This window comes from Strix uralensis, chromosome 13, assembly GCF_047716275.1.
Source record: "Strix uralensis isolate ZFMK-TIS-50842 chromosome 13, bStrUra1, whole genome shotgun sequence".
Classification (NCBI taxonomy): domain Eukaryota; kingdom Metazoa; phylum Chordata; class Aves; order Strigiformes; family Strigidae; genus Strix; species Strix uralensis.
Window position 1 is genome coordinate 586,080 of NC_133984.1, and position 14,051 is coordinate 600,130.

The 14,051-nt window shown below is 47.5% G+C and overlaps 1 protein-coding gene across 8 annotated transcripts; it reads right to left on the reverse strand.

Moving 5' to 3' along the window:
* Positions 1-663: 663 nt before the first annotated feature.
* LOC141949297 (V-set and immunoglobulin domain-containing protein 4-like) lies at positions 664-13,124 on the reverse strand. Of its 8 annotated transcripts, XR_012630725.1 has the most exons (11): positions 12,902-13,124; positions 11,604-11,963; positions 10,710-10,991; positions 9,779-9,847; positions 8,622-8,690; positions 8,208-8,321; positions 7,111-7,132; positions 5,733-5,948; positions 3,178-3,243; positions 1,928-2,652; positions 664-1,404 (listed from the first exon to the last, which is right to left on the reverse strand). XR_012630725.1 is itself a non-coding variant. In XM_074882733.1 (8 exons), exons 1-8 carry the CDS (start codon positions 12,954-12,956, stop codon positions 5,753-5,755), a joined length of 1,164 nt encoding a protein of 387 aa, XP_074738834.1. In that variant the 5' UTR covers positions 12,957-13,124; the 3' UTR covers positions 3,768-5,752. The 8 variants fall into 8 exon arrangements, 6 of the variants coding, with proteins under 6 accessions (XP_074738834.1, XP_074738833.1, XP_074738835.1 ...); XM_074882733.1 differs by lacking the exons at positions 664-1,404; positions 1,928-2,652; positions 3,178-3,243 and having other exon boundaries at positions 3,768-5,948; positions 11,604-11,960; XM_074882732.1 differs by lacking the exons at positions 664-1,404; positions 1,928-2,652; positions 3,178-3,243 and having other exon boundaries at positions 3,768-5,948.
* Positions 13,125-14,051: the final 927 nt, after the last annotated feature.

Consider the following 14,051-nt stretch of genomic DNA (forward strand, 5'->3'; position numbering starts at 1 on the left):
CTTTGCCAAACAGTCTGAGCCTTTTAGATCAGAAAACCTGGGATGCCACTTCTACTGCTTTTTTCCGTTTTAACGAAAAATGTGCAGAGAAGAAGTATTAAAAAACCCCAACATCCTGCTCTTTACTGTGATAAGAATTTCCCTTCAAAAACTCCATGTTCTACCAGCAGAAGCTGTGGCCTGTTGCAGTGCAGCTGCAGTTACACCTACCAGGGCCACGGAGACAGCGCATGCGGGAGCGGAAGGTTAAACCAGAGTCATCTGCGTTGAATGTTACACAGGCTTTTACCGTCTGCTGGGGATTGGAGGGTCACTGCCTGGTGCTCTCGTTTTCACAGCATCACAGACTATCTTGGTACAAATTTCTGCTGCAATAGTCCAGTTCATGGGCAAAAGTCATCGTGTTTCGTGCTCTGCAAGCACACATGGTGTTTTCTAAGGAGGTGACTTATCTCTGATGGCAGAGGGGCTTTAATTCTGGGTATGCTCTGCAGGGTACCTTTAGAAGGACATCCAAAAGTTGTCAGTAGGTTATGCACAGGATTAATATGTGCCTGTTAATTATTACCAAAAGCAGAAGGAATTACAAAAGATAAGAAATATATAAAAGCAAATCTACTGACCTAGTGAATTCTGTTACAGGCTTTTAATCATTCACGAAAACAATTTTTGGACATTTATTCAATAGACATGCCTTAACATATAGTTTTAATAACAGCACCAGGAGAATGGTGTCTTTGAGCTGATGTGTCTGAAATACAGGGAGCCATTTTCTGCTGGAGCTGGGAGGGAAGGATAGTTGGTGTAGTTTTGCCACAGCTATGCCCCATCACGAGAGACACCTGTTTGCTTTAATTGAACTGCTGACAGTGCAGCTGAGCTCAGACCCTTCTCTGGAAGTGCTGCCATTCGTCAGGGATGGCTTGTGCCCTTTCTACGCAGGGCAATGAAAACTGGAGACTATCTTCCTTTTCCCGAAGTCAGTAAACTGATGAGAACTGTGCAGGTCTCCTCTCAGCCTTCAGGTGGAGGCATGTCCACACTTGGACGGCTTGCTGAAGGGGATTTCAGCTGAGCTCTGCTGATTGCTGCAGTGAAACCTGCCTGTGGCAAGTGTGGGCAGCCTGGAACAAAAAGCTGAATGTGGCGTGGCCAGACCAATTCATACGAGGTTCCCGGCTAAGAGCTACCCCGGCTGTCATCCTGCCGAGGAAGACAATGGAGGCAGCAGCACCACCCATTCTTGCAGAGCATTTCCTTGCTGCTGTGGTGGAAACTTGATTTTTGCTGCCTTTTCTTCTTGACTTGTTTTCTGGAGCTACCTGTGTGGTACCAGGTCATACTGCCTGTACCCCGTCTGCTCCCTCTGCCACCAAGAAGCCATGAGCTATGTTTGAATCCTGCCTGAAAGCAAACAAGCAAACAAACAAACAAACAGAAAAGCACTTGTTAAAATTCAGGCAATGTCATGGAAAGAATGAATATGAGCCAGTTTCCAGAGAGATGATTTAAAACCAACCTTTTGCACACCCTGGCCCGTGACTGGCGATAGAACCTTGTCCCAGTAAACTATCTCCTACACAGAAGACTTTAAAAGAAGCTGGATTTTGGGGAACAAGCCCCAGAGCAAGCTGAAACCCGAGCTAAAACTGCTGATATGACAACTTTCTGAACCGGACATGCAAGACTTCCTGAAGCTGTAATTATACAGGATAAAAAAATGACTATTTAGCTAAACCAAACATGAATAACTGTAGTTCCTCAAATGTGATGTACATGACATCTTTCTTCCCTGAGACAGGGATGTAGCTGCTAGTTTCCCCCTCCCTGAGTCACATTTCTTTCTGACCAGAGGGACTCCTCATAGTTTTGCCTCTGAACACAGGAAGGAAAAGCTTTCAATGTCTCAGACATTATGGCTAGTTACCTGGTTTATCATAACGAAGCATATTTATTTCATGTCTCTTCTCTGGCTTGAATCTGTTGCTTTCTCCCTTGCAGTGCCAGGCGGGTAAGGCACCCTGCAGCCTTTTCTTCCACATACCAGACACAACACGCTTTCAAGCACCATTTCTTCAGGTGTTGCAGCTTAGACAAAGTGACCAGGAATGACTCTTCATTCTGCAGTTTCTGCCACTCCATGCCAGGCTAATTAGAGGTGGCACAGTAAAGTCCCTATTTCCCTGAAAATGAGTGCAGATGGGACCTCAGACCCTACTCACAGGGACCAGCTCTGCAGAGCCTGCATCTTACACCCATGTCTTGACATAGTCTGCCAGGGGCTAGAGAAGTTTGCTACAATTTTCCTGGTGATAAAATAAGATTTTTAGCCTGCAAGGGAGTGAAATTCAGCACCAAGCTTTGAGCAAACCACCAAAAAGTAGGTAACTGAAGAAAGGTCTCAAAGTGCTCTTTTTGAATCATCTGCACTCAGAAAAAAAGGCAATTTTTACTGCAGGACTTGAGACATTCTTATTTGGTGCAGCCATAGTCAACTCACAGATCTGACTAAACAGGCTGTGGTTTACTAAGTACTTTTTGGATGCCCCACAGGAGCTAATAGTATGAGCCTCTACAGGTGTGTACACCACAGTTCTCTCCCATGCACTAGACAGTTGTGCAGACAGTCATGAAAACATGATCTTTGTTCACCTAAAGAAACAGAAACTTAGTGTAAACAAGCATCTCCTTCAAGGCCCGTGTGACAGAAACATGATATACATGTGCTCTTTCTGAAAATTAACTTCCCTTCCCAGGAATTCCCAGGGCAATGACATCAGTTCTGGGTCACCCATGAGCTCAGCCAAATCCTTGTAAATACCTCCTAGCACTAAAAAAGGGGCCTGTATATATACGATGGCCTCTGAGCTTTCATCTCCTACTTGGTGCTGCAGATGGGCTTCGCAGACTCAGCTATTAGAGCAATACAGGATTTACCTTCCCCGCAGCTCTCACAGCGCCAGCTCCTCACGGCAACCCCAGCGCTTGCTCCTGGCTCCGGGGTACCCCCCCTTTCCAGCGGCTCCCATGGCAGTAAGTTTATTCTGGGATGGAGCTCAGATGGGGGGGGGGGGGGGGGGGGCGGGGGGCAGCTTTCCAGTGACGGTGACATTCCCTTCACACCCCCTCCCCACCAAACACGTACACACGTACACGTACACACACACACACACTTACTTTTTTAAAAACCCCTTTTGAAAGAATGAGAACATTACCGCAGGGCTTCAAAAACTGCAACCTCATCTAGAATAGAAAGATTAAGAAAACATGACAGTTTCCCAGAAAATTTCAACACTGTGGATTTGTCATCACATTAACACACTATCCAGCCATGATTTTTCTGTTGTTCTCTAAAAAACCCTTTTAGTGATAATTGTGTGCCTTGCAATACTATTGCAACAGTTTTTCTCCCCTACTCACCTTCCTGCTTAGGAAAAAAGACTGTCAGGCTTCACTGGCTTTTCACACTCTTCATAACAGAACTCATTTTCTTTCACACCTTAAACATCTCATTAGCTCTGAACCTCTAATTAGACTGGCAGCAACTCCTGCATCTTCTGTTCCCTAGACTGCGGCTGACTACAGCCCACAAACAGCACATCACGCAACAGCCAGAACTATCCCAAACTCCAGCAGATTCACAACAATTCCTCTGCTTTCGAGTAAAGGCACCTAATATGCTCCTAGGAGTGTAACTCCTGAGCACACACAGACATTCACACACACACACTTTCATAGGAAAAATAAGAAAAGTGTAACAAAACCACTAACTTTGCAGTCCTGAAGTTTAATGATTTTTGTTTGTTTCTCCACATTTGCAATAAGCTGCATGTACATGCTGAGAATTTTTTCCAAGACATCATCACCTACAAAAGCTGCTGTTTGTCCCCTTTCCATTTTGAAATCAAGGTTTCCCAGCCCTTGATTTTTGAGTACATTCTTAACGAACAGAAATAAAACTAGTGGTAGAGGAAATTCAGGGAGAAAGTATGAGGTCACTGATAGGTAACTTATGTGTAAGGTAAAGTAAAGTGTAAAGTGTGCCTGGCAGTTTGTGAATTTTGATGAACTTTTATGTCATTCATTCCTCTAATTTCTCGTTGAACCTCTGTGTATTTTGGATTTTTATAACACTGGATGAGTAGTATTGCGTTCCACACTTATTTCTGTATTGCATAAAAGAAGCACTTCTCTCCCTTTAAAAGTTCTAACAGATAATTTTAGCTAAGTGTCTGCTTCCTTTTCAGAGAATTTGTAAACAAATAGTCTCGTTCATCCGCTCCACACTGGTACACTTCACTCATTTTGCCTCATTCTCTTTTTTCCAAGCTGAGAAAGTATAATGCATTTGCACAGAAGTGGTTTCATGCCACTAATCATCCTTCATTATTGTTCTCAGTAACTTTTCTAGATTTGTTACACCCTTTCAAGAGGAGAACTACACACATACACAAGGTGGAACATTCCATGGGTGTTTACAGTATCACAATCCTGTTCTCTATTGCACTGTAATGACTTTCCTAATGACACCAAACACCCTTTTTGAACGCTGTGACTTCTGAGCTGATGCTTGCAGAGAACTGCAGGTGCAGATCTTTCCTGAGTGTGAACAGCAAATCTGGAGGCCCACTAATCCTGTATCCGTGCCACTGATACCCCCCTCACCCCTCAGACCCCCCGTTTTGTTTTACACCTCTCTGCGTGGCTCTCGATTGGACGTGGTAGTGTCCTACCACTCATTATAAAAAGGTTCTTCCACACCTCTGCAGTATCCATGTTATAGATTTACTCAGGGTAGTAGAAATTATGAATAACAAAGCTTTTTGACTCCCTGCTTGGCCTTCAGGCCTTCTAAGCCAGGAGGAAATTACTTCTTGAGTATCTGCTGAGGAGCTGTAGCTGTGAGTGCTTGCTAGCATTTTAAAAATGAGTCGGTCGTGCAAAAATATATCAAATTAATTTAGGCATGTGTAAGCAATCCTATCCACAAACTTATGGAAAAGTATCTAATTTTTTTCCAATATTAACCATGCATTAAGAGACAACAGAGAAGGTGAACTCAGGAAGAACGTGCCTTGTTGCAGTGTCAGAATCGCCCAAGCTCTCCAGTGCCAGAACTATAAACCGTGGGCGCTGCAGGAGGGCACATTGAGTGCAGCACAGGACGTTTCGTCTTTTTGTACTGCTCGTGTGGTAAAGTTCTTGGCTGTATCCTGGCTTTAATCTGTCTTACAGTGTTTCTTTAAGGGCTATCTCACATTTAAGGGACACTCTACCATCTGCGCAGCACTTCAGGCGGGTGGGAGGAGAAACGCCAATTCTCAGCCCAGCCTCTGCTGCGCTGCTTGCCCAGAGATGAGGGGGATGCTGAGCAGCCCTTGGCGCTGGTCCTGCTCCCGCCACACGAAGGCTGTGACCGCAGATCCTTTTGGCCATCTAAAACAGGAAGTTTGGTACAGTGCTCTTGGCCTGGGGTCTGCACACCCAGAAAGGTCTTAGAAAGGGCTTTCTGCTACAGAGGTGGTGAAAGGGAACCAGGAAAAGCAAAACCAGAAGATCTATACAGCAGCCTGTAATTGAAGTTCCTACAGAGGTTTGCATTTTCACTGCAGAGATGAAGGCTCCACAAATTGTGGAGGAGCAAAAACTGCTTGTCCAACCTATTTTTCAGAGGCAAAGGTGAATAGGAAAATAAATATTGCCTGGATGAAGGTAGTCTTCAGGACTGCTACCTGTAGAGCAGTGCTGGTTCTCATACAGTGTCCCCTACTTCATATACAGATTCCTGGGTGTTTCCAACACACTCGTATTCATCCTTTCTCGTATTTATTTCTTCAGAACTTTTGTTTTTCACAGGCTCCGTCACGTAGTTGTTTTCAGTGAGGGAGATGGGTTCCTCATAATGACCAGTACTTTCACACCTTGAAGAAGCTGCTCTTGAGTTATGGCTGAAATCAAAATACGAGATGAAAGGAGCGTTGCAGCTGGACTAGACAAAGCATCTCCCAACCATCAAGATTTTGAGCAAGACTGTGGTCTGATTCAAACCCATGTAAACCTGGGGCATTGGATTATGACTGTTCTGAAGGAGAGGATCTTGTCCTCTGCTTCCAGGTGGCAGGAGAACCTCGGGCATTGTAGCAGCATTGCCTCCAACCCAGGGTGAGCTCCAGAGGCAGCAAAACATATGTAAGCAACACAAGGATTATCACCATTTCTTGGACTGGCACACCCACACAACTGCTCTTTGCAAGATAAATATAAAAATATATATATATATATATATTAAAAGAAGTGGTGGAGGAGTGGTAAATGGTGAACTGAATGCAGTCCACATCCACCATGTGGCTTATGATATCTGATATCTTTAGAATGAAGGTGAATCCTCTGAGGAGAAATGCCATCACACCATTTGTTTATTTGCTCAGGGTTCAATTGTTACTTAAAATGCTGCTTTATAAACTGCTTGGGAGGCACAGCACCTGGGCAAATGCTGCTAGCGTGTTCTACCATGGCACTCAAGTCATCAGCACTTTAATTTATACCTAGATAAGTGGTTCTCCTTGTATGTTTTGACTAGAATATTAGTCTTTTCAGTATACCTTCCATAGATTAAAGTCGATCAGGATGCTGAAACCAGAATTTAGAAATAGCTATTACTTACTGCCATAGTTATGATTAAAAGAGGCAAGGTCAGCCAAGGATATTTCAGGGATAAATCAGAGTCTAATCTGTGCATCAGGAGACTTAGCTCTCTAGAAGAGGAATTCCTGTTCTTTGCATTTGAAAAAACACTGGGAATTTATCCTTGGCAATGATCTTCAATAGGCCTCATCATTGGACTGAGGAGTTAATAAACAGCTCTTGCTCATTTTTATAATTCTAGTATTGCAAAGGAAAAGGTCTTTCTTCCTACATTATGTGTTGATGTAGAAAGCCCACAGATCATCAGTGCAATGTACTACTGAGCTAACTTTGAACCTCTTCATCCATACTGCTTAAGAGGCTTTTCATCCTGACAGCTAAGTAGCACTGGGTTTGTTTTTTTTTTCCTGCTCTGATACAGTCCCCAAAGACTCATCAGTATGTTAGGTAAAGGGTTATACTCACAATTTTACTTCATAGACTTGAGCTGGAAAAGAATAATCAGAAAAGTGTGTCAATAATTTGCATTTATATTCTCAAAAAAGAATTTCTACTATGTCTCTTCTTGATATAAGAAAATGACCTCTGAAGACAGAATAAAAATAGGAACCTTAGAGATCATGTTAGGTGGATGATGACTCCTATTCCCAGAGTTCAGTCCAAGAACCCAGCTGTAGTCAACTGGGTCAAAATAACTCACCCAGGGTCAAAGGTAAAGTTGAATTTAGAAACTAGAAGTTCCCAGTTCCCACAGTTTTCCTATTCATTAGAAGTTTGATAAAGAACAATTTAGAAAGAGGTTATTCTGGATTCCTTTAAAAAAAAAGAAGAAAAAAAAAAGGCAAAAAGGAGTGTTTGATAATAATTATTATTAATTGGTAGCACAGAGTTGTAGAAAGGTAATTAAAGAAGCAAAGGGACAAGGAGAAAACTATGGCCACCGGTATTAAAAAGCCCCAAACCAACAGCCCCGGGTATTCTCTGTACACTGCCGAGTGCTGTTAGGGGGAAAAGGCGGCTCTGAGAAAGCCTTTGGTCAGGGGTTTTCTACTATCAGGGCAGGAAAGACAAAAGCATTCAGTAAATATATCCTACATGTGAAGACTGGGAAGGAAATGAATCTGAGTTGAGTAGGGAGAATTGACGGTGACCTCTTTTCCTCCAGGTACTAAGAGCAATATTGAACAGCAGCTGGTGCAAATAGGTTTTTATTTTAAAGTAGCATGACAAGATTAAGTTGCTACCAGATAATTTAAAAGATCTGATCAAGCAGGAAAGTTTGGGAGCCACGGGGTGCCCGTGAGGACTGGTGGGGGGTGGCCATCCCTAAGGAATGTCACGGCTGTGACGGGTCTTCCCTGAGGAAAAGGGGCTTCTCTGCCTCTTTAGGTCTTCCACCACCTATTCAGATCTGTGCACATTTGGATCGGCTGCCTGTACGATGCCAGAGCTGCTACCGGTAGCTGTGAGCACAGGACCAGCCCCAGCCCCAAAAACCCTTAAAGCTAAAACCAAGCTGGGCGTGCACAACACATTCGAGTCTTCCAGAACAATCTACTCACCGTCTTTGGGCTTTCTAATGCAAATGATAAGAAAGACGGCAAGGAAAACCACAGCACCGCAAGCCACAGCAATCAGGATGACCATGTACAGGGGCAGGTGAGTCCGCTGGAGATCTAGAACGATACAGGAGCCCTCCCCGGTCACAGCAGCAGTTACATGATGCTGACCACTTCCCTGAGGACAAGACCAGCCAGCCCTGTCGTGGGCACACAGGGTTGTACTGCATGTGCCTGGCCCTGCTCGTTTTTTCCCCATAAAAACATCCAGAGTCTTTTAAAGAGTCACCATGAATCATCTAGGTCCCTTGAGAACAGCCATTAATACAATTAGCAGCCAGAAGGCAGAACACTAATTCTGAGGCTGAAGGTCCTGACTACTGTCCTCTTCTTGGCTTTGTTTTGCTCTCCACTTACTCTGAGTTGTATAGTTCTTTTCTGGATATCCCACACCATTCTCAGAAGTCGCTACTGTTATGGGCAGATCTGCAAAACAAACAGGAGTGAAAGGCTCACGGTCCATTTCTAGTCCTCACTTTAGCACCAGGAAATCCAGGATTAAAGCTGTAGGATCAAACCAGAATGTCCCCATCACCTTTATGAGGCAGTAAAAATAGGCAAACACTAGAAATGAGTACTACATATACACTATAATATAGAGAGAGTATATATAGTACTACATATACACACTAGAGAGATACTATATGTAGTATATATACACTATATATCCTATATCTACACAAACTATATATATATATATACACACGATATACATGTATATATGTATGTCTATATACACACACACACATGTAATAGTGGTGGAGCCCCATGAGGTCCAAGAGATTACCGAGGTACCCCTGAACACCAGCTCTGTTTGGGTTTTTTCTGTAAGAATAGTCAACAATTGTCAACAGCTTCCCTTGGCTTCTGGTCACTGACGCCGATTCCCACAACCTGCTGTGTGATTGCTAGGGCACTGTAAATTCAAATGAAACATAACCCCAAAATACAAAGTTTCCACAAGCAGAGCTACTCTAGCGCAGGTCTGAATTCCCACATCCCACAGAAACAAACTGGAAATCTCAAGCCCTCCTTCAAAACACCTGTCCTTGGTCAGGTTAAATGCTTCCAGCCAGGTCTGGAGCAGCTTTTGTGTCACTTGTATCTGCCATTAGAGATACTCGCTCTGTCTCCCACTTCAGCAGCTTTCATTCAAGATCAGAAAACAAGCAAAAAAAAAAGCCCTTTAAAAAAAGAACAGAACCCAGAACATCCTATATGATCTACAAGTCAGGAAATGGTATTTCTAGGAGCCCTGAGACACATGCAGAGCCTCTCATCAGAGACACAACCTTCCTAGGAGCAAGCTAAAAACCCCCTGTGGACTGGGGGCTGAGGAAAGGAGGATATTCTACGTTCAGAAACACCTGGATCAAAACCTGAGGCACGTGGACTAAGATACAATATTGTCAAGGCTGTATTCCCCAGCAACAAAACCCTCTGCTAAGCCCTGGTGTCAAACCCTCCACCTGACTCCTTGCCGTGCTGTCAGCTGTAACCGCTGCTGCCCTGACCTGTGGTTGGGTGGTGTCTCCCCGAGGTCCCCACATCCCTCCGGGAGGCCACTGTTGTTGTGGGCAGATCTGCAAGAGGAACAGGAGAGGCTCACACAGGAGTTGGACCATGTTCGTGACGCCGCTGCAATACAGAACTTCTCCACGGGCGATAAGACCACAAGGAACCAGTCACCATCCAGAGGACAGGTCGGAGACTGCATGTAGCAGCGTTAACGAGCATGGCCATCATTAATTCCTGTTCCCTTGCTGTACGCTCTTACATGCAACTGCTATGAAAAATGAGGCGCTGTTTCAGCCATAACCCTCGTTCGGCTGGGAGCTCAGCAGGCTTTGCCACTCCCAAAGGTCACCGTGTGGTACCTGTGCTTGGCCCTGCGGTCTCAGCCGTCATGGCTCTGACGGCCGAGCTACCAGCCAAGGAAAGCAGCAAGTCTTCCACAGGGCATCCACCATGCAGAGCCTGGATAATCAGAGCGTGCATAAAGTGCAGCGTGTTCTCCTGAAACACACAGGCAAGCATAAGGAGCAAGGGCCAGTTGGATTTTTTCCACCTACTGAATTACCACTCAGATGTTCCTCATACTCAAAATGAAATCCCGATCCCTTGTCCAAACTTGCTAAACTGCAATAGGCAGCATTACACAGCCAGCAAGAATTTCAAAAAAGCCAAAGAGGAACAAGTATGTGCTTTAAACATAAAACCTTGCCGGCATCAGAAAATAGTGGTTCCTCCAAAGAGGAGGTAATTGAATACAGGAAATAAAAAAGGATAGAAAGTCAGAGCCAGTGGTGAGAAGTGCTTCAGAGTGCAGAAGACATGAGGCTTTTTGCCTTTTCTTCTTTCGGGGAAGGGATGTAGAACGCTGTTCCACTCCGGTGTGGAAGGACTCGGCGTGTTCTGCACCCAGCAGCAGCGCTGGGCACTCACCTCTGACCGTCAGCTCGACGGCGTCGCTCCGCTGCACGGCCCCGGCCCTGACCCTGTTCTCCGCCTCGCAGTAGTACTCCCCAGTGTCGGAGGGCTGCAGGCTGTCCCAGGCCAGCTGGGCCTGGCTGCTCAGCAGCAGGGCTTTCCCCCCCGGGGCACCTCGGAACCAGCGGTAGCTGATGGGGGGGGACCCGCTGGCCACACAGGTCAGGCTGGTGCTGGCTCCGGCCGGGAAGGTCAGCCCCGGCTCGCTGGCCCTGACCACGGGCTTGGTGGCTGCCACTGGGAGACAAAGCAGACGGGCCCAGGTCATGCTGGCTCTGGCTGTGGTGGGGAAGGTCCCCCCCGCCCCCACGGCCGTGCTTGCTCCAGTTCTCAGGGCTTTCCCAGGAGGAAGAGGGGCCCCGCTCCCATAGCACCGCTCTGCGCAGGGTCAGCTGGGCTCAGCCATGCCACCCGCTGCTCCTCCTGCCTGAAGACCTGCTCTGCTGGGCTGATGCCATCTCTGTTCCTCTAGAGATCACCACTGCCCAGGCCCAGGGAGATTGGGCACATCCCGATGACATGTGGTCAGAGAAAAGCAGTGCAGTAGCCCAGGGACTTCCCCTCTGGTGCGTGTCCCTGGGAAACACTGAGCCAGTAGATAAAGGTGGAGCCAGGGACCAACTGTTGAGAGGCCACAAATCCCCCCAGCCCCTGAGCCGCAAGGTGCAGTGTCGTGGGCAGAATTCCTCTCTCTGAGCTATTTGCTGCTTCTCCCCAGAGTCTGACACCACTCAGCAAAATGCTCTGGCATCGGAAGCGGGTGGTCGCTGCCTGCCCAGTCTAGTCAGTTCCTAAAAGCCTTCCCAAGCCAACCCTCCCACTCCTGCGCAGCTTCCTTCTGGGGTTTACCTTTAACAACCTCCACTTTAGTGGTGACGTCTTTTGTGATCAGGCTGTTGTTGCTGGCTCTCCAGGTGACCTGACAGGTGTAGGTTCCCCTGTCAGAGATCTCCAGGTTCAGGATGTGGAGGGACACGTTCCCTGGGGTGTCCTTCGGGACGCTGACCCTGTCCCTGTACTCGGACAGGAGGACGTGGTCGCCAGAGACATCCCTCCAAAAAACGGTGCCAGAGCTCTGGTCGTGTACCACGGTCCACCTGAGCGTTTGCTGCACGACGTCCTCCACGGGCAGGTAGGCACAGGGCAAGGTGGTGGATCCCTTCCACACGCCTTTGATCTCGCTGGGGCCAGTCAGGTCCAGAAAAGCTGCTAGAAGAACGGAGAAAGAAAATTTTAAAAGAAACATTGACAGTGAGGGCAGCTGAAGGGGTGGTGAGAGCATCAGCGAGTGGGACCCGCCAAATCAAAACCACGGGCAGTCGGCGCAGGTGACGAGGGACAGTCTGCGCAGGCAGGGGGTGATGCCAAAGGAACGCGGTGTGAGGGAGACGAGAGCCGAGTGCTGGGACACCAACGCGTGCCCCTGTGCCCACCGGCTCCCACGCTCACTGGTGCCACCTCTGAGCGGGCAAACACCAGGCAGAGCCGGGGCTCGGAGTCAGCGGATGGCTGAGGCCCGAGGAGAGGATCCCGCCGAAGCCGGGGTCACGCAGCGGCCCGGTCACAGCTGGCGCCCGCCGCTGGCAGGGCTCTCCTCGGAAGCGCCGCATGCCAGCGGCAAACCACAGCGTTTAGGGGTTCCTCCACTGCCTGCCTGTTCTGAAAGGCATTGCTTTTTCAGACTAAGCTGAATTTAAGCAACGGGTCAAATAAGTGTAAAACTCTCTACATTTTCCTGTAAAAATGAGGCCTGTTGCCTTTGTCCCTGTACATTTTTGTCACTCTTAAGGCTGAACCTCTGCTTCCATAGACACTTCTTTATCCTTTTGTCCTGGTTTCCAAACCTCCCCCATTCTGGGAACACAAGAACTAACCAGACGTTCCACGTGTGCCCTGTGAAATAACCATCACAAACTGTGTGGGACCTCTGTACCCTGAGAATGTGGGCAGCGTTTCCACGGCCTTTGCGTACCGCTGCACTCAACAGCCGCTGCATTAAAAACAACTGAACACCAAACCAGCAGCGTGCAAAGGCCTTTTCCCACATTTCTGATCCTGAAACAGAAGCAGCCCTGCACAAACACACACAGACACATCAGTGCTAGGGAAGGAGCTTCCCCGAGCAGAAGACCTTCCCGCAAACTCACCGTTGCAGAAGAGAAGAGGACTCATGAGCACGATGGCTCTCACCAGCACCCCCATCCCTCCAGGGCTGCAGCGTCTCCCTCTCAAGTAGAGCAGACCTGCCGTCTCCAAGGCAGGGGGTAAATCAGGAACATCTCCTTTCTTCACTCACTTCGTCATCAAGAACCCAGGACAGCTGCTGATGGTTTTTCCTTCCTCTTTTTCAGAAAAAAAAGTACCTTAGTGATGACTGTCAGAGGTGTGGGCAGAACAGAAGCCCTAGGGAGAGTGAAAAGAGGAAAGTTTAAGAATTACTTCTACTCTATTTCATATTTACTGCTGACTATGCTTTTTTTCCCCCTTCTGTTTTTTAATTCCACTTTTTAAAAAAAGTTTCCTTTGTTTCTTTTTATTCCTAAGCGGCTGTTCTTCCTCTTTCCCTCCGGGCATTGCTTTCTAAATAGTAAGTTTTAACATGCACATTACATACAGAATCCCAGAATCATCTCGGCTGGAAAAGCCCTTGAAGCTCCTCCAGTCCAACCATGAACCTCACACTGACCGTTCTCAACTCCACCAGATCCCTCAGCGCTGGGTCAACCCGACTCTTCAACCCCTCCAGGGATGGGGACTCCCCCCCTGCCCTGGGCAGCCCATTCCAACGCCCAACAACCTGCAAAGAAATACTTCCTAAGAGCCAGTCTGACCCTGCCCTGGCGCAGCTTGAGGCCATTCCCTCTTGGCCTGGCGCTTGTTCCTTGGCTCAAGAGACTCATCCCCCCTCTCTGCACCCTCCTGTCAGGGAGTTGTAGAGGGCCATGAGGTCTCCCCTCAGCCTCCTCTTCTCCAGACTAAACCCCCCCAGTTCCCTCAGCCGCTCCCCATCAGACCTGTGCTCCAGACCCTGCACCAGCTCCGTTGCCCTTCTCTGGACACGCTCGAGTCATTCAATGGCCTTTTTGGAGTGAGGGGCCCAAAACTGAACCCACTCATCGAGGTGCGGCCTCACCAGTGCCGAGCACAGGGGTGAGATCCCTTCCCTGTCCCTGCTGGCCACGCTAGTGCTGATACAAGCCAGGATACCATTGGCCTTCTTGGCCACCTGGGCACACTGCTGGCTCCTGTTCAGCCAGCTGTCAATCAACACCCCCAGGTCCCTCTCTGAAGCTGGTG